General features: G+C 47.2%; 2 protein-coding genes across 2 annotated transcripts in view; one reads left to right on the plus strand and one right to left on the minus strand.

Moving 5' to 3' along the window:
* Positions 1-19,998, plus strand: part of LOC144485612 (uncharacterized) — a 100,276-nt gene that overhangs the window by 75,317 nt on the left and 4,961 nt on the right. The gene's annotated exons all lie outside the window — the stretch shown is intronic.
* On the minus strand, positions 1,013-12,597 carry LOC144485616 (uncharacterized). Its single transcript, XM_078203713.1, has 2 exons — positions 12,497-12,597; positions 1,013-6,595 (listed from the first exon to the last, which is right to left on the minus strand). Exon 2 carries the CDS (start codon positions 6,243-6,245, stop codon positions 4,797-4,799), a length of 1,449 nt encoding a protein of 482 aa, XP_078059839.1. The 5' UTR covers positions 6,246-6,595; positions 12,497-12,597; the 3' UTR covers positions 1,013-4,796.

Raw genomic sequence — 19,998 nt, forward strand, 5'->3', positions numbered from 1 at the left:
GGGGACCCCCTACTTTGGGTTTTCTTGCTAATTAGTGAATATTAAATTAAATTCTATGACTGGCTGTGCATTGATTTTGAATTTGATTGTTACACTTCTCCTGTTTTTATTCCTGTTGTGATTACACTCTGGGTAAGGATGGTTGACAGGTGACAGGATGGGAAATTGTGGTTTGGGTCATTGACCAAATGTTTTATTGATCCGAAAGGTGTAAAAGGTGCCAAACGTCAGCAGAAATCCAGCAGAGCTGAGAACAGACGACTTGCTGTGTGGGAGCAGGGAGATAAACAGCTCCCAGAGGACAGAGAAAACAGGAGTGCCTTGAATCCTAGTCGACACCTGTGTGTCAAGGCCACCATGTTTTCACTGTTTGGCATGGGAATGCTGACTCCCTGTACCAGGGACGGAGCGTGGGAAGACAATTGGTTTTAGAGTTTGATGTGGCTTGGGCAGATACAGATGGTTCAATGACAGATTTTGTTCTGTTAGCTGGACAATGATTGGGTTAAATCAGTCTCCATAGACTTTGTGATGTAACAAAGTATAAGAAGGGATTCCCCGAGCACAGAGATTTGTCGAGGTTTTACATATTGCATTGACTGGTGCCATGGCATCTGGGGCAGAGCAGGGAGCATTTCCGTGGAGATGCTGCTTCTACCCAGAGTGTAATGGTAATGCTGCTGCACTTTGATACGACTGCTCAGACATTAGCCTGTGTCAGCTCTTATTGATACTGAATAAAATCTAACCACTGTCACCAATAAGGGTTATCACTGGGAATCATTTCAGAGTTTGGGAAAAGGGGAGAAAGGGTTAATTGACTCCCTGATCCCCATTTTCTAACATCGCTGTGTCAAAAATAAAATCTCATCTCCCCCTCTGGCTCCTTTGCCAATTACCTTAGAGGGACTCACTTTCTGTTAAAGAGCCTGCCAACCCCTCTCACCCACTTTCCCTAAAGTGCATCAATCTCATCAGGAAAAGTCCAGAACAATCAAATAATTTTACTGATAAAAGTTTATTCATGAAACAGAACATGGTTAAAACAAACAGAAAATGACTTGAGGATCAAAGACAACCAGAGTAAAAGGATGTTCTGGACACAAATTGTTTCTCTTCAGCTGCTCTGTCCCATTCCTGTGACTCCCTGCTTTGGACACAGGGACACTGAACCCCGGGGTCACATCACCATCAGCCCCGGTCACCCCACCCATGCCCAGATTGGCTGGAGGCTCATTTCCCAGTCAGTCCTCCTCCTTGTCTCTCTGTTAGTGTGACGCCCATGGGGGGGGGGCGACGCCCAACTGGGGCGCAGGCCCCATTATTCTCAGCTAAATTCAGCCCTCAGCTCCGTCGCCTGGCTGTCACTGACACGAGCAACAGAGACAGAAAGGTGCCCCAGGCTCAAGTGGGAAGTCAAAACTTGTGTCTCTGAATCAACACTTCAACATTTCTCAGTCAAATCTATGTTATTTACACTGGGGGTTTTTATGATGAGATTAATTGAAGTGTTCGGCTGGTCAGCAAGCTCGAGAAGCACTGATTCCAGATTGTTCAATACTTCTGCCTTGAATCACAAAATCTTCTCACTTTATCCCCTTCCTGAACTGAATTCCATCATCCTGAGCAGCTGTGGGTGTCACCTCTCTGTGTAAACTCCTGCCCCTTTTTATAAGGCTCTCTCATTCCTTATTGTGGGTCAATTCTTTAATGGTTCAGGATCGCTCTGTGATGTAGTGAGTGTTTATCCGGTCAATCAATGTTTCTGATGTCAGTCACAACATCCATCGTTACTTTTCACCTGTTTCTTACTCTGTGTTTTATAAAAATAAAGTTTATAAACTTTTACAGAATGGTCAGCTTTAAGTTTCTGTCGTTGGTGATGAGGTCATCCAAAGGTCAAAGCCTCTCTCTTTTCTCCTTCCTGTTTAACTAAGGGTTGTGTGGAATATTCCATTCAGGGGGAGGTGGTGGGAATGTCGCTGGCCGAGTAATGCAGAGACCCAGCAAAGGGTCTGGGGACAGGCAGCCGGTGGGATTTGAATCCAGTGAATCAATCTGGAATTATATAAAGTTAGTCTCAGAAACGGTGACCATGAAACTGTCATCGATTGTTGTAAAAACCTGTCCAGTTCACCCTCTTCATGCTCCCTATTAGGGAGGGAAATCTGCCATCCTTACCCGGTCTGGCCGACATGTGAATCCAGACCCACACAGCGATGTGGGTGACTCTTAACTGCCCCTCTGAAATGGCCGAGCAAGTCACTCCGTTCAGGGGCAATTAGGAGCTGAGCAACGTGTGCTGGGGCTTTGCCAGCAGTGTCCACATCCCAGGGAAGAATAAAGAATATTCCAGGGAAAGTGATGGGTGATTTGAAATGAATTGAAAGTAGGTCAGGAGGTGCTCGTATCGCCCAGAGCTGCTTTTCAATGGATCCTCCTGTTTAAAATAAAAACACATCAGTGTGCCCCTTTCCCAGACACAGTTGACCTCGGAATATCACAATGCTGTTTTTAAACATTCCTTTGATAAAGAATCAATCATTTAGAATTGTGAAACAGACAGAAATTAAATGTTCCGTTTTTCATGGGATCCTCCTGTGCCTGGCACCGGTGTCCTGAACAAGGTTATTAACATTCTCTGGGTTAAAGGTTCCTCCTGGTTCTTGCTGTCTGTTGTGTCCTTTGTCACAGTCGGTACCAGGACATTTCTATTGAAAGGTTGTTAAGAAATTCCAGTGAGTTCCAGCCCCTTGTGTAACGTTCCATTTGGTGTGTGTCAGATTCAGAGATGTCCACGTGTGTGTGAAAAGGGTTCTGGGTAAGGGTTTTAACCCTTCTTTCCCCGTTAGTAACAATGAGCCCTGTATTCAATTCTAAAGTATAAAGTCCTCATTAGATATCAATTCTACCTGTTATCTACATTTCACCAACCAGTCTATATTTTCATCACAGGACTGCAGTGGGAGCACCGTCAACATCTTACTGACTGGATTGATTTTATCGAGGAGGTGACGAAGGTGATCGATGAGGGTAGAGCAGTGGATGTTGTGAACATGGATTTTAGTGAGGCTTTCAACAAGGTCCCTCATGGTCGGCTCATCCAGAAGATTAAGATGCATGGGATTCACGGTGACTTGGCCACTTGGATTCAGAATTGACTTGCCCTGAGAAGTCAGAGAGTAGTGGTGGAGGGTGTTTTTCTGACTGGAGGTCCATGACCAGTGGTGTTCTGCAGGGATCCGTACTGGGACCTGCGCTATTTGTGATATATATCAATGACTTGGATGAAAACGTGGATGGGTGGGTTAGTGAGCTTGCAGACGTCACAAAGCTAGATGGAGTTGTAGATAGTGTAGAAGGTTGTCAAAGGATACAGTGGGATGTAGATCAGCTGCAGATATGAGCGGAGAAACGGCAGATGGATTTTAATCCGGACAAGTGTGAGGTGCTGCACTTTGGCAGATCAAATATTAAGGATAAGTATACAGTTAATGTACAGAGGGATCTTGGGGTTCAAGTCCAGAGCTCCCTGAAATTAGCCAGACAAATATTTATCGGTAAAGAAGGCATATGGCATGCTTGCCTTTATTGAGTACAAGAGTCAGCATGCCATGTTGCAGCTTTATAAAACTTTGTTTGGGCCGCACTTAGAATATTGTGTTCAATTCTGGTCACCACATTACAGAAAGGATGCAGAGGCTTTGATGAGGGTGCAGAAGAGGTTTCCCAGGATGCTGCCTGGATTGGAGGGTATGAGCGACTGACAAACGAGGATTGTTTTCTCGATAGCGGTGGAGGGTGAGGGGAGACCTGATAGCAGTCTATAAAATGAGAGACGTAGAATCTTTTCCTCAGAGTCGATATGTCTAATACCAGGGAGCATGCACTTAAGGTGAGACGGGGAAAGTTCAAAGGAGATGTGAGAGGTAAGGTTTTTACACAGAGAGTGGTAGGTGTCTGGAATGCGCTGCTAGGAGTGGTGGTGGAGGCAGATACGATAGGGGTGTTTAAGGGGGTTTTAAATAAGCACATGAATATGCAAGGAATAGAGGAATATGGACCAAGGGCAGGCAGAAAGGAATAGTTTAATTTGGCATCATGTTCGACACAACATGGTGGGCTGAAGGGTCTGTTCCTGTGCTGTACTGTTCTATGTTCTGTTTGTGATCTCCATTTAGAAAAAGGAAACAGAGGCACTGGAGAAGGGGCAAGAAAGATTCACAAGAATAATCCCAGAACTGTCATCACTTGTGAACTCACTGGTGTTTCACCAAGTTTGCTGACTGAGTGAATCCCTTCCCAGTCAGAGCAGGTGACCAGCCTCTGCCTGGTGTGACCTCACTGGTGGGACATTAGTTCCCGAGAGCTTTTGAAGCCACGCCCACATTTAAAGGGTCTCTCCTGGGTGTGATGATGTTGTGTCTGGGCAGGCTGGATAACTGAGTAAATCCTTTCGCACACACCGAGCAGGTGAATGGTTTCTCCCCGGTCTGAACTCACTGGTGTTTCAGCAGTGTTGATTATATTCTAAACCTCCTTGAACAGTGAGAGCAGCTGAACGGCCTCTCCCCGGTGTGAATGTGCTCGGGGATCATCAGTTCCTGAGAGCTTCTGAAGCCGGCCTCTCAGGCAGAGCATTTAAAGGGTCTCTCCTTGGAGTGAGTGGCTTTGTGTCTCAGCAGGCTGGATGAAGCAGTGAATCCCTTCCCACACACAGAGCAGGTGAATGGTCTCTCCCCGGTGTGAACTCGCTGATGTTCCCCCAGACTGGATGACCTTTTAAATCTCTTTGTTCAGTGAGAGCAGCTGAATGGTCTCTCCTCAGTGTGAGTGCGCTGGTGGGACACCAGGTCCTGAGAGCTTTTGAATCCGCTCCCACAGTCAGAGCATTTAAATGGTCTCTCATTAGTGTGAGTGACTTTGTGTCTGAGCAGGCTGGATGACTGAGTGAATCCCTTCCCACACACAGAGCAGGTGAACGGCCTTTCCCCGGTGTGAACTCGCTGGTGTGTCTGCAGGTTGTATAATGTTCTAAATCTCTTTGTGCAGTGAGAGCAGCTGAACGGTCTCTCCTCAGTGTGAATGCGCTGGTGGGACACCAGATCCTGAGAGCTTTTGAATCCACTCCCACAGTCAGAGCATTTAAACGGTTTCTCATTGGTGTGAGTGGCTTTGTGTTTCTGCAGGCTGGATGACTGAGTGAATCCCTTCCCACACACAGAGCAGGTGAATGGTCTCTCCCCAGTGTGAACTCGCTGATGTTCCCACAGGCTGGATGACCTTTTAAATCTCTTTGAGCAGTAAGAGCAGCTGAACGGTCTCTCCTCAGTGTGAATGCGCTGGTGGGACACCAGATCCTGAGAGCTTTTGAATCCGCTCCCACAGTCAGAGCATTTAAATGGTCTCTCATTGGTGTGAGTGACTTTGTGTGTGTGCAGGTTTGATGAATGAGTGAATCCCTTCCCACACACTGAGCAGGTGAACGGTCTCTCCCCGGTGTGAACTCGCTGGTGTCTCCGCAGGTCAGATGAAGTTCTAAATTTCTTTGAGCAGTGAGAACAGCTGAACGGTCTCTCCTCAGTGTGAATGCGCTGGTGGATCATCAGTTCCCCAGAGCTTTTGAAACCACTCCCACAGTCAGAGCATTTAAATGGTCTCTCATTGGTGTGAGTGAGATTGTGTTTCAGCAGGTGGGATAACTGAGTGAATCCCTTCCCACACACAGAGCAGGTGAATGGTCTCTCCCCAGTGTGAACTCCCTGGTGTGTTTGTAAATGGGATGACTGAGTGAATCCCTTCCCGCACACAGAGCAGGTGAATGGTCTCTCCCCAGTGTGAACTCGCTGGTGTATCTTCAGGTTGGATGAAGTTCTAAATTTCTTTGTGCAGTGAGAGCAGGTGAACGGTCTCTCCTCAATGTGAGTGCGCTGGTGGGACACCAGTTCCCCAGAGCTTTTGAAGCCACTCCCACAGTCAGAGCATTTAAATGGTCTCTCAATGGTGTGAGTGAGATTGTGTTTCTGCAGGCTGGGTAACTGACTGAATCCCTTCCCACACACAGAGCAGGTGAATGGCCTCTCCCCAGTGTGAACTCGTTGGTGTCTCTGCAGATTCGGTAAGTCAGTGAATCCCTCCCCACACACAGAGCAGGTGAATGGCCTCTCCCCAGTGTGACTGCGTTGATGAATTTCCAGAAGAGATGGGAACATGAATCTCTTCCCACATTTCCATGGTTTCTCCATGGTGCGGGTGTCCTTGTGACTCTCCAGGTTAAACAATCAGTTAAATCTCACACAGAACACGGGTACAGTCTCTCCCTGCTGTGAATGCTGCGATGTATTTTCAGGCTGTGTAACTGGTTAAAGCTCTTTCCACACTCAGTGCACTGGAACACTCTCACTCGGGTGTGTGTATTTCACTGCATTTCTAGTAAAAGTGATGTTTACAATCTTTTGAAGCCAAGAGGCCAAACAAACATTTCTCCTGCTAGCTTCAAAGGCCGATGATATTCAGGTCTCAAGAAGTCGAGTCACTCTGTCAGATCTCGATGTGATGTTGGAGATTTCTGTCTGATTTCTCCTTGTCTAATATCCTGTAAATCAATTTAGAAAAAAAATCACAATTCAGAATACGATCAATATTCAAATCTACATTGCTAGTTTATGGAGCGTTCATTAAAGACACAGTCATGGAGCATTAAACTTGCCCAGCAGGGCCTCCCGTATCAGCACACAGGCAGCTGCTTTGTGAGACTGCCGGCAGTACAGACAAGTCAGAGATAAGGGTGTCCTCAGAAGTGGGATTCATTGTGAAAGCTCAGGGACGGTTGATAAGATGCAGCAATTCTATGATTCTAATGAACGTTCTTTCCTCTCCCATTCCCCAAAAGCTGTAAATCTCCATCCCACACACTCTCCCTCCATTCTCACTCTGCTGTATCTAATATTCACCCTCCCAATTCTCCTGAAGGTGCTGATTGAGGCTGATTGACAGATCCATGCTCACTGCTTCCTGTCCAGCACAGAAATCAGAACAAATAGGAGCTGCAGTCAGCATTCGGCCCATCGAGTCTGCTCAAACATTCATTCATTCAGATTATTGGTTGATCTACCTCTGCATTATTTTCCCCACACTGTCCCCCATATCCATCGATATCTTCAATATCTAGAAACCTATCAATCCCTCGCTTGAAAATTCTTGATGACTGAGGCTCTATAGTCCTCTGCGGTAGAGAATCCAAAACATCACCACATCCTTGAGTGAAGAAATCCTTCCTCATCTGAGCTTTCTCTCCATTTTCCAGCCTGTTCCCAATAATTATTGACTCCCTTGTCATTCAAAAACTGTCTAACTCATCCTTGAATATATTCAATCCCTCCACTGGTCCCTATGGAAGAGAAATCTAGATACTAACAATTCTCTGAGGGAAGAGATTGTTGGAAATATATAATATAGCTGCAGTCCAAAATTACACAGCCAGATATAATAAGTGTATTTTATTACAGAGCTATAAATAATATATCGAACCATATAACAACAGGGGAGCGGATAGCCTCGCGGTATTATCGCTAGACTATTAATCCAGAAACTTAGCTGATGTTCTGGGGGACCCGGTTCGAATCCCACCACGGCAGATGGTGGAATTTGAATTTAAAAACAAAATCTAGAATTAAGAATCTACTGATGACCATGAAATCATTGTCGATTGACCAGAAAAACCCATCTGGTTCATTAATGTGCTTTAGGGAAGGAAATCTGCCGTCCTTACCCAGTCTGGCCTACATGTGACTCCAGAGCCACAGCAATGTGGTTGACTCTCAACCAGCCTCTGAAATGGCCTAGCGAGCCATTCAGTTCAAGGGCAAATAGGGATGGGCAATAAATGCTGGCCCAGCCGGCAATGCCCGTGTCCCAAGGATGAATAAAAAACACCATCAGACACGTCTCTGTCCGATCTTCGTTTACTGTCCCCTTTAATATATTTCAGAAATTAGATGGGCACATGAAGGAAATAAAGTTGCAGGGGAACGGGAATATAGAAAGGAATGGGACTGACTGGATTCTTCGACAGAGAGTCGGTATGGATTCGAGTTACTGAATGGACTCCTTCTGCGCTGTAATGACTCGATGAGTGGAAATATATCACATAGCTTCAGTGTTACATTACAAAATGAGAAATAATAATAAACGTACTTTGTTACAGAACCATAAATAATATATCAAATCTACAATGTAACAACACTAAGCATATCTCTGCCCTATATTAATTTATTGTTCTCTTAAATGTCAGCCATCTCCTGGGGAAACCAGCCCTTTAATTGTGAACATTCGGAAAGGGACCATCCTTTTAACCAGACAAATCAATGTGTCAAGCTGAGGGAGCAAAGAATGTCAATGTCTTTAAGTCAGAGAGAGGGGGACCTGGGCCAACCTTTCCAGAGTCTGCAGCCTCCCTGGATTCACTCCCTTTCCCTTCAGTTGCTGCAAGTCCCTAATTTCCCCCAGAATGAGAAAAGAAATGGAAAGGGGGATAAAAGAATGTGTTTTACTCACAGATGTGGGCGACAGAAGGAAGTTTGAGTCTGTCTGTACCCAATATTCATTCAGAGAGACCTCTTTTTAGGTCAAACCAAACCAAGTAAACAAACTCAGATTAAATCAGGACAAAGTAAAAGGGGCAGCTCCCCAAAAAGGAGGGGGAACAGCCCGAACAGAAATCAAAATACAAAGGAAACTTAAAAACATCAAATTAAAATGTGATTATCAGGGTCGATAACGCACCCCAACCCCTGCGGTGCCCAGCGGGCGCGGAAGGCGTCAACCTCGCCCGTGGACACCACATGCTCCCTCTCCAGGGACACCTGGCCGCGAACGTAGCCGCGGTAGAGGGGAAGACAGTCAGGATGGACGGCCCCCTCGATCGCCCGCAGCCTGGACCGGTAAATGGCGCGTTTCGCCAGGCCCAGGAGCAGGTTCACGAGGAGGTCGCCATCCCGACCCTCCCCTCTCCGCACCGGGTGTCCGTAGATCAGGAGCGTGGGACTGAAGTGCAGACAAAACATCAACAAAAGGTTCTTTAGGAAAACATAAAGGGAGTGCAGCCTAAGACACTCAACATAGACATGGTCCACGGACTCCACAAGGCCGCAGAGAGGGCAGTCTTCGGAGCCCGTGAACCAGTGAATCCTACGGTTGTGCGGAACTGCTGCATGCATCACCCTCCACCCCAGGTCCCCGACGTAATTGGGGGAGATCCCTCCGTAGAGGGACCTCCACTGAGGACCTCCACTGCCCGGCAGCAACAAGGCCCGCCAAGGTGTATCCGGGCGACAGGCGAGGAGGCAGTAGTGGAGGGTGTGCAGCAGCAGCCCGCACAGGAAACGCCTCCGCGCGGTAGAAAAAGGCACGGATGACATTTCCGCGAGGCGGCTCAGGCTGTGGGGCACCTCACCCAGGGGAGGGGGCTGAGGCTTTGGGCCAATGCGGAATTCCGCCCGAACAGGGGAACGCTCGGGCGGGATTCCACCGCAAGCATGTGCCGCCTCAAGACCGCGTGCACTTTTGGGGCCGAGCATGACCGTCCTAAGGTCTTGGATGGCTTTGGCTTTGGACACCCCCGCGCGCTCAGCACGTCCCCGATTCTGGTCACCCCGGCGTCCACAGTCCTCCTCTCCGCCAGCCACCTGAAGTTATACGGCTGGAGGAGCGGATTCCTGAGCAGCGGCGCTCGCACGAGAGCCGCTACTCCTGACGGGGGAGAGCTGCGTCGCGAGTCGACCGTGTTCCAGACAGTGAGGAGGTCCTGGTAAAAGATGGGCAACTCCTGCAGGGCGGTCGAAGCACGCCCCAGTTCGATATGCAGGAGCTGCACGTCATAATTGAGGCCGTGCCACTGGCGGAAGAAATACGTCGCCATGGCACACCACTGTGGAGGGGGCTCAACGTAAAGGTACCTCTGCAGGGCCTGGAGGCGGAAGGTCGCTATCTGAGTGCGGAGGCACACCAGACCTTGTCCGCCCTCCTCAAGCGGGAGATGCAGAACCGCAGCAGGGACCCAGTGCAGTCGATTGTCCCAGAAGAACCGCAGGAGGGTTCTCTGGATATTGGCTACAAAGCCAGGGGGAGGGGTCAAAGGGACCAGCCGGTACCACAGCATGGAGGCGAACACCTGGTTTATGATGAGAACTCGCGCCCGTGAATGGTCACAAACACTCACCTCTGAAACAATTTAACTGATTTTAATATTAAAATCTCCTGCTGGAGCCTGCAGCTGGACTGATGCGTTGGCATCAGAGAAAAATCTCCCAGTTGAGCAAATCCCCGGGGAGCAGGGGTGATGTCACTGTGCAATTGTAAGTATGCGATGAGATCACAGACAGGAACACAGAATACCTGGGTCTGTGCAAACCAGTGATCACCACACATTATGGAGGATGTGAGGCTCCTTGACCAGGTGCATAGGAGATTTATCAAAGTGGTTCCAGGGATGAGGAATTATAGTTCCAATGTTAGGCTGGATAACTTGGGGTTGCTTGTCTCGTCACTGGACGCAGGTGAGGTCCCAGAGGATTGGAGGATAGCTAATGTGGTCCTGTTATTAAAGAAGGGTAGGAAGGATAACCGGGGTAATTATAGGCCGGTGAGCTTGACGTCCGTGGTGGGGAAGTTGTTGGAGAAGATTCTTAGAGATAAGATGTATGCGCATTTAGAAAGGAATAAACTCATTAACGATAGTCAGCATGGTTTTGTGAGAGGGAGGTCATGCCTCACTAACCTGGTGGAGTTTTTTGAAGAAGTGACCAGAATGGTTGACGATGGAAGGGCCGTGGATGTCGTCTATATGGACTTTAGTAAAGCGTTTGACAAAGTCCCTCATGGTAGGCTGGTGAAAAGGGTTGGATCTCATGGGATAAAGGGGGAGGCGGCTAGATGGGTGGAGAACTGGTTTGGTCACAGAAGACAGAGGGTCTTTTTCCGGCTGGAGGCCTGTGACTAGTGGTGTTCCGCAGGACTCTGTATTGGGACCTCTGCTGTTTGTGATTTATATAAACGATCTGGAAGAAGGTGTAACTGGGGTGATCAGTAAGTTTGCGGACGACACAAAATTGGCAGGACTTGCAGATAGTGAGGAGCATTGTCAGAAGCTACAGAAGGATATAGATAGGCTGGAAATTTGGGCAAAGGAATGGCAGATGGAGATCAATCCGATAAATGCAAAGTGATGCATTTTGATAGAAATAATGTGGGAGGAGCTATACGAGAAATGGCAGAACCATAAAGGGTGTAGATACGCAGAGGGACCTGGGTGTGCAAGTCCACAGATCCTTGAAGGTGACGTCACAGGTGGAGAAGGTGGTGAAGAAGGCATATGGCATGCTTGCCTTTATAGGACGGGGCATAGAGTATAAAAGTTGGGGTCTGATGTTGCAGATGTATAGAACGTTGGTTCGGCCGCATTTGGAATACTGCGTCCAGTTCTGGTCGCCACACTACCAGAAGGACGTGGAGGCTTTGGAGAGAGTACAGAGGAGGTTTACCAGGATGTTGCCTGGTATGGAGGGGCTTAGTTATGAGGAGAGATTGGGTAAACTGGGGTTGTTCTCCCTGGAAAGACAGAGGATGAGGGGAGACTTAATAGAGGTGTACAAAATTATGAAAGGCATAGATAGGGTGAACGGTGGTAAGCTTTTCCCCAGGTCGGTGGTGACGTTCACGAGGGGTCATAGGTTCAAGGTGAAGTGGGGGAGGTTTAACACAGATATCAGAAGGACATATTTTACACAGAGGGTGGTGGGGGCCTGGAATGCGCTGCCAGGCAAGGTGGTGGAGGCGGACACACTGGGAACGTTTAAGACTTATCTGGATAGCCATATGAACGGAGTGGGAATGGAGGGATACAAAAGAATAGTCTAGTTGGACCAGGGAGCGGCACGGGCTTGGAGGGTCGAAGGGCCTGTTCCTGTGCTGTATTGTTCTTTGTTGTTCTCCTTAGAGCAAAGTAGATTGATCGAGGTGTACAAGGGTACATGGAGGTGTCAAAGTTTACATGCTCTGTTTACACGTGTACAAGCTCTGTCTATGGGTCATCCAGTCTCAAAACGTTGGTTCTATTCTCTCTCCACAGATGCTGTCAGATCTGCTGAGATTTTCCAGCATTTACTGTTTTTATTTTCCTTTCTTTTTCCTTCTCTGTCACCGCTCTGCCTCATCAATAAGAGATTGGGACTCAGACGGTTGATGCAGTTTGATGGACAAGTTGTCTCCATTCTGAACACTGGGGAACAAGCTCCTCCCACTGATTGACAACATTGCCCTCTACAAACATGGCGGCCGCACGTGCGCACTGCTGCATATTGCCCCCAATAAAGATGGCGAACGTTAACCCGGGACGAACATGAGGAGCAGCAGCCCTGCTCGGTACAAACTGGGTCCGGGAAGTTCTCTTCCGCGGTTTGCGGCTTACACAACATGCTTACGCAGCGTTTCCACCCACCTGGACGATCCATTGCTCTCTCCGTACCGCCAATCACCTCGAACAGATTTCCGAGACCAGAACAAAAGCCGTTTCCCATCGCCATTACTCACACTGCGCATGCTCCAGTCAAAGCTGGCCCCGCCCCTCGTTCGCTCCGATTGGTTGGAGGACCGACCGCTCCATGTCGGTCCTCCAGCACTGTCCCCTCTTCCCATTGGTCCGCGCTGCCGTCAATCAGCCTGGCATTGTGACGGTGATTTGCTGCTTGTCCAATAATAACAGTAAGAAGTCTCACAACACCAGGTTAAAGTCCAACAGGTTTATTTGGTAGCAAACGTCACACAAGCTTTCGGAGCCTCAAGCCCCTTCTTCAGGTGAGTGGGAATTCTGTTCACAAACAGGGCTTATAAAGACACAGACTCAATTGACAGAATAATGGTTGGAATGTGAATCCTTGCAGCTAATAAAGTCTTAAAGGTACAAACAATGTGAGTGGAGAGCTTCCACTCTAAACACGTTAAAGAAGCCATCCCCTGCGGACATGCCCTCCGTATACACAGGATCTGCTTGGATGAGGAGGATCGCAACAGACACCTCCAGATGCTGAAAGATGCCCTCATAAGAACAGGATATGGCGCTCGACTCATCGATCGACAGTTCCGACGCGCCATAGCGAAAAACCGCACCGACCTCCTCAGAAGACAAACACGGGACAAGGTGGACAGAGTACCCTTCGTCGTCCAGTACTTCATCGGAGCGGAGAAGCTACGGCATCTCCTCTGGAGCCTTCAACATGTCATTGATGAAGACGAACATCTCGCCAAGGCCATCCCCACACCCCCACTTCTTGCCTTCAAACAACCGCACAACCTCAAACAGACCATTGTCCGCAGCAAACTACCCAGCCTTCAGGAGAACAGTGACCACGACACCACACAACCCTGCCACAGCAACCTCTGCAACACGTGCTGGATCATCGACACAGATGCCATCATCTCACGTGAGAACACCATCCACCAGGTACACGGTACAAACTCTTGCAACTCGGCCAAAGTTGTCTACCTGATACGCTGCAGGAAAGGATGTCCCGAGGCATGGTACATTGGGGAAACCATGCAGACGCTGTGACAACGGATGAATGAATACCACTCGACAATCACCAGGCAAGACTGTTCTCTTCCTGTTGGGGAGCACTTGAGCGGTCACGGGCATTCGGCCTCTGATATTCGGGTAAGCATTCTCCAAGGCGGCCTTCACGACACACGACGGCGCAGAGTCGCTGAGCAGAAACTGATAGCCAAGTTCTGCACACATGAGGACGGCCTCAACCGGGATATTGGGTTCATGTCACACTATCTGTAATCCCCACAGCTTGCCTGGACTTGCAGAGTCTCACTGGCTGTCCTGTCTGGAGACAATACACATCTCTTTAGCCTGTCTTGATGCTGTCTCCACTCACATTGTTTGTACCTTTAAGACTTGATTAGCTGTAAGTATTTGCATTCCAACCATTATTCTGTTAATTGAGTTTGTGTCTTTATATGCCCTGTTTGTGAACAGAATTCCCACTCACCTGAAGAAGGAGCTTAAGGCTCCGAAAGCTTGTGGCTTTTGCTACCAAATAAACCTGTTGGACTTTAACCTGGTGTTGTTAAACTTCTTACTGTGTTTACCCCAGTCCAACGCCGGCATCTCCACATTAGTAATAACAGTGAGAGAGTCTCAGTGTAACAATGACACACACAGGCTCCAATACAATCAGAGTGGAGATGGGGCACAGAGACAACACAGCAAAGCACTGACTTACTCTGAGTGTAACAATGACACACACAGGCTCCAATACAATCAGAGTGGGGATGGAGCACAGAGACAACACAGCAAAGCACTGACTTACTCTGAGTGTAACAAATACAATGTTTGTTCAAATAATAAGAGTCACGTTGCAGTATGTTAGTGAACACAGCATTGGATCCAATGTAATGGTAATACAGTCAGTATCTCGTGCGCCATAACCAAAGTTTAGGTTTCATTTGATAGTGTGAGTGAGTCATGGTCTATTGATATAATGTATTTAGATTCCGATGTGTGTTACTCTCCCACTGTCATTATCGGACAATAACCTGTCTGTTATTCCAATTCTGCTGTATTCTACAACTGCATTTTCAGTGTCTCTGAGGTCATTTTAACTGCAGGTAATCTGACATTAATGGAGACAAGAGGCCCAACAAACATTTGATTATAATAGGAGGACAAAGTGTAAGGGAGCAATGATATTTTAAGGTGTCTGTGTTGTGGTGAGTGTCACTGGGAGGTGAGTGATAAAATACAAGTGGAAACATCATGACAGAGACACATGTGACTGACTCGGCCTGACTGAGAGCTGTTATACTCGAGGCGAGAATATTGAGGACATGGGGAACTCCTGAGATTTCTGATACCTGAGGTGTATCTGTTAGAGGAACTGAAAATAATCAGTTCCTCCTCATGGTTATCTCCAGTTCTCAAGTTACACAGACACACAGGAAAGAGATCTGACAGCTCATCAAACACAATATTTTAATCTTCTGTTTGAGACACATTATAACCAAAAAGATCAAATCTTAAAACCTTAGGAGAGAAACATTCAGAATGTCACAAAGATGAGTGAACTGTCCAATTAATCCCATTCACCATAACTCTGCCAATTTACCTTCTGCAAGTATTTATCCAATTCCCTTTGAAAGCTACTATTAAACCTGCTTCTAGCACTTGTCAGTTTGTGCATTCCAGATCATATCAAGTTATTGTGTAAAACATTCTCCTTATCACCCCCTCCAGTTCTGTTGTTAATTAAATTAAATCTCTGTGTTCTCTGCTTACAGACCCTCCTGCACCTAGCAAATCGATTCTCTCCATCGACAGACCCTCGTGCTCCTGGGAGATAATTTCTCTCCATTGACACTATCATAAATCATTTGTCATTTTAAACACCTCTATTAAATCTCCCCATCACATTCCCTAATCTAAGATGGATAACGCATGTTTTTCCTGCCCTGAAGAATTATATGGACTCAAAATGTTAACTGTTTCTCTCTCAACAGATGCCGCCGGACCTGCTGGGTTTTTCTGCTTTTCTCCCTGTTTTTCCCTCTGTAATCAATCAGAAATTCTTCATGATTTTGAACATCTTGATTAAATAGGAACACACAGAGACTGAGAGAGATACAGAGGAAAGGAGAGACAGAAAGACTGAGAGAAAAATTGAGAAAGATTTTAAAAAGCAGAAAGTTGAGGTGGTCAAAGATAAAAGCTGAGAATCAGAGGAAACAAGCAATACAGAGAGAATGATATACAATCTAAGGGAGCAGGCTATCAGTTCCCAGCTATGGGGAGCAGAGAGAACTCAGTAACTGATCCACAGACACAGCTGGTTATATCTGAGAATGGAAACTCTGAATAGAAATAACTGGCTCATTTGTAAATGTCACCACAATGTGACCTGTGAGATTCTGCCCTGACTCTGTGGACAGATATAGGCCGCACTGACAGATGTTCTCACCAGATTGTTGTGCCTGGATTTATTTTCTGCTCAGAAGTGAGATGTGCGTTTTTGAACCGGCAGCAGAGAAGTTGTGTTACCTGAGAATGAAACAGCCGGTGTCAGTTTGATGTTATCACCGTGAACAGTCTTCCTGCCTATGAGGGTGAACTCACTCTGACAGCATCAAGAACAACCACACAGATTGCTGCCGCTCTCAGCATTACATTCACCTCCATTCCCATTTTAAACAATGAAGAAAGGAGATTATTTGGGTTTTTAACATTCACTGAATTGGGAGATGGACTGAGGGTCATCACTGGGAGAAATGAGGAGGAATTAGAGAACAAATGAGTTTTCCCAAAGAGGGTTATTAGAAAAGAGGAGATTTAAAGTGAGTCAGGGCCTGTCAGAGGAAGTGGGAGAGAGAAGCAGGGAGGATTGAATCTCCATCAATTAGATGTTTTCTCAGACAGCGAAGAGAGATGAAGTTTGTTTGTGCCTTTTCAGAGAGAGGTAACGAGAGAGAGAAAACAATGAATAAGTTTAAGCAGATCTGAAATAGGAAGGTTAAATGAGTGAGTGTTTGAAAGAAAGATAGAGAGACATTAAGTGATGAACACAGTATCTGAGAGGGAAGAGGTTAAGTGAATGAGAGAGGAGCGAGGTTAGAATGTAAGAGAGATGGAAGGTAACGTGTGAGTGAATGCCTGGAGAGAGAGAGAGAGAGAGATGTTCAGTGAGTGTTAGAGAGATGAGAGAGGTTAAGTGATTGAGTTTCTGAAAGAGAGGAGATGTTGAGTGAGTGAATGTCTGAAAGAGAGGAGAGCAGGTTCACACCCAGGGGTCACTGAGAATGATCAAAATAAGGAGATCATCCAGAAAACTACCAACAGGAAACTTCAGCTGAACACATCACTCATTCTTAAATGGTCAGTCAGGGCTCCGATGCTGCTCAGCTTCTCTCTGTTCTGTTTATAATGGTTAAAGGCTGATAGGAGTGAGGTTTATTTAAATGGATAGTGTATGGGAAGCACACATCAACAAAACTGAGAATTCTTGGACACACACTGCAGCTCCTTCTCTATCTGGGAATCAAATTGTTGTCTAATTGTCCCAGCAGTTAACAGGGTCCTTTGAACTTCTCCAGCTGCTACTTTAATGCAGACTTCAACCAATTTATTTGAAGCCAGTTTCTGTTCAATAAACCAGGACTGACACACACACATTAAAATGTTTTACACTTTTTTTCATTCTAAGTCTGGAAACCTAAACCTGCCGTTTCACTCTCAGTCAGGAATAGATCCCAGTTTTACACCAATCTTTGACAGCACGTTTCCCGCATTCACCGTTGTTCTTCCTGACTCTAAACACAGTTGTAAAGGAGCTTCTGTTCTGTGTCTGGGAGCTCTGAACCATGGAAAAGAACGACTGGGACACATTTCTTACACACCTCAGGATTCACCCACGCGGGGACTTTGCTGTCAGTGAAAAGTGACGAAAAAGACCAAAGTGCTGTGTGACCCTCTCAGCGAGACCCTGAAGGACTGTGTCAAGAATGAAGTTCTGTTCCTACTGTATGATCCTCCCTCAGATTGCCCTTTCTGAGCTCCAGCCTGGTGACGTTAAACACTCAAATGGAAAAGACAAAAATCTACAACAATGGTTCAATCAAATGTCTATTTCACATTTATTCAGAATATCAAACCTCAACAGAAGAAAAAAGTCAGAGAGAACATGATTCAGACCTGGATATGATTAACAGCATCAATAAGTGTAGAATCCAAACCTTGCAGTCGTTTGTGAACTCGCCGGTGTGTTAGCAGGTGGGATGACTGAATAAATCCCTTTCCACAGACATTACAGGTGAATGGCCTCTCCCCAGTGTGAACTCGCTGGTGTTTAAGAAGATAAGATAAATGAGAAAATCCCTTCCCACAGACAGAGCAGGTAAATGGCCTCTCCCCACTGTGAACTCTCTGAGGTGTCAGCAGGTTGGATGACTGACTGAATCCCTTCCCACACATGGAGCAGGTGAACGGCCTCTCCCCAGTGTGAACTCGCTGGTGATTCAATAGGTTGGATGAACGAGTGAATCCCTTCCCACACACGGAGCAAGTGAATGGCCTCTCCTCACTGTGAACCTGCTGGTGTGTCAGAAGGTTGTATGAACGGGTGAATCTCTTCCCACATTCAGAGCAGGTGAACGGTCGATCCCCTGTATGGAGCTGCTGGTGTATCAGAAGGTTGGATGAATTAATGAATCCCTTCCCACAGTCTGAGCAGGTGAAGGGCCTCTCCCCAGTGTGAATTCTCTGGTGGTTCAATAGGGCAGGTGGACGGCTGAATCCCTTCCCACACACACAGCAGGTGAATGGCCTCTCCCCAGTGTGAGTATATTGGTGCGTCAGCAGATCCTTTTTGTTTTTAAAGTTCTTCGCACAGTGGGAACAATTAAAAAGTTTGTTATCAGAGTGAACAAGTTGATGTGTCTGCAGGTGGGATGACTGAATGAATCCTTTCCCACACAGAGCAGGTGAATGGTCTCTCCCCAGTGTGAATACGTTGGTGTGTCAGCAGATCTTTTTTGCATTTAAAACTCTTCTCACAGTCAGAACATGTAAACATTCTCTCATCTGTGTGAACAAGTTGGTGTGTCACAATGTGGGATGAGCGAGTGAATCCCTTCCCACACACAGGGCAGGTGAACGGCCTCTCCCCAGTGTGAACCCGTCGGTGAGTCAGAAGGTGAATGGGTGAATCCCTTCCCACAAACAGAGCAGGTGAACGGTCTCTCCCCAGTGTGACTGCGCCGATGAACTTCCAGTTGTGATGGGAAACCGAATCCTTTCCCGCACTCCACACATTTCCACGGTTTCTCCATGGTGCCCTTGTGTTTCTCCAGGTTGGATGATCAGTTCAAGCCACATCCACACACACAACATACACGTAGTTTCACCCTGCTGTGAACTGTGATGTTTTTTCAGGCTGTGTAACTGGTTAAAGCTCTTTCCACATTCAGTTCACTGGAACACTCTCACTCGGGTGTGTGTTTGTCTCGATGCTTTTCCGGTCATACTGATGTTTAATTTATTTGCCCACAGGCAGAACAGACAAATATTTCTCTTTCTATATTCAAAGACCGATGATATTCAGCTCCGAAGGAACTGAATGACTTTGTCAGATGTGATGTCCGGTTTGAGTTTTCTGTCTGCCAATCTTTCACTTCCAATATCCTGTAAAAACAGTTTAGAAAAGTCATCACTGTCAGAACACGATACAAACTCTGAACAGACAATTCTAGTTTCTCTGGAACATTTTTTCCTTTCTTGTTCCCCCAAATCAGTAAATCCCCGTCCCACACACTCTCCCTCCTCCCTGGGCTGAAATCCAAACCCATCTCACCATTTCTTTCCTCCACTCCCAGTTTTCTCCCTCCCTCTCCTCTGTCTGGATTCAGTTCTCCAGCTCCTGTCTGCAGACTGACAATAAAACCAATGGGTCTTACTGGGGGTGTTGGGGCCTCCAGCGGGTGTTTGTGAATCCTCCCCGCCCACCTCCCAGGGTTTCCTTCCTTCCCAGAGATCAGAGTCCTCATTGATTTGAGGCCAAAGTGTAACCTCTTATTTATTGTCCCCCTCCCCCATCCTCTGATGTGAACCATCCTCCAGTGGCTGAGCCAGGATGGGGCCGTTAACCTGGGCCTGTTCCCGGGAGGGAGGGAGGGAGAAGCCCCGCAGCTGCAAACCAGGGAGCTGACAATGATTCTGAAGGGTTTGCGGATCCACAAAGTGTTTCCAAATCCTCCCAGCCACCGCCTAACGCTGACTCCGCTTCTCCGGGACAAACAAGCGCCAAGGACAGCAATGACACTGCGCATGCTCCACATCACAATGCCCGGGGACTGATTGACGGCGGCTCCGGACCAATAGGAAGAGGGGGCGGGGCTGGGGGACCGAACGGGAGCGGCTGGTCCTCCAACCAATCGGAGTGAATGAGGGGC

The sequence above is a fragment of the Mustelus asterias genome, unplaced genomic scaffold, assembly GCF_964213995.1.
Source record: "Mustelus asterias unplaced genomic scaffold, sMusAst1.hap1.1 HAP1_SCAFFOLD_201, whole genome shotgun sequence".
Taxonomy (NCBI): Eukaryota; Metazoa; Chordata; class Chondrichthyes; order Carcharhiniformes; family Triakidae; genus Mustelus; species Mustelus asterias.

Excerpts from the sequence above, each read along its gene's own strand:
- LOC144485616 (XM_078203713.1), bottom strand. The coding sequence starts at position 6,245 with ATGGAGAAACCATGGAAATGTGGGAAGAGATTCATGTTCCCATCTCTT.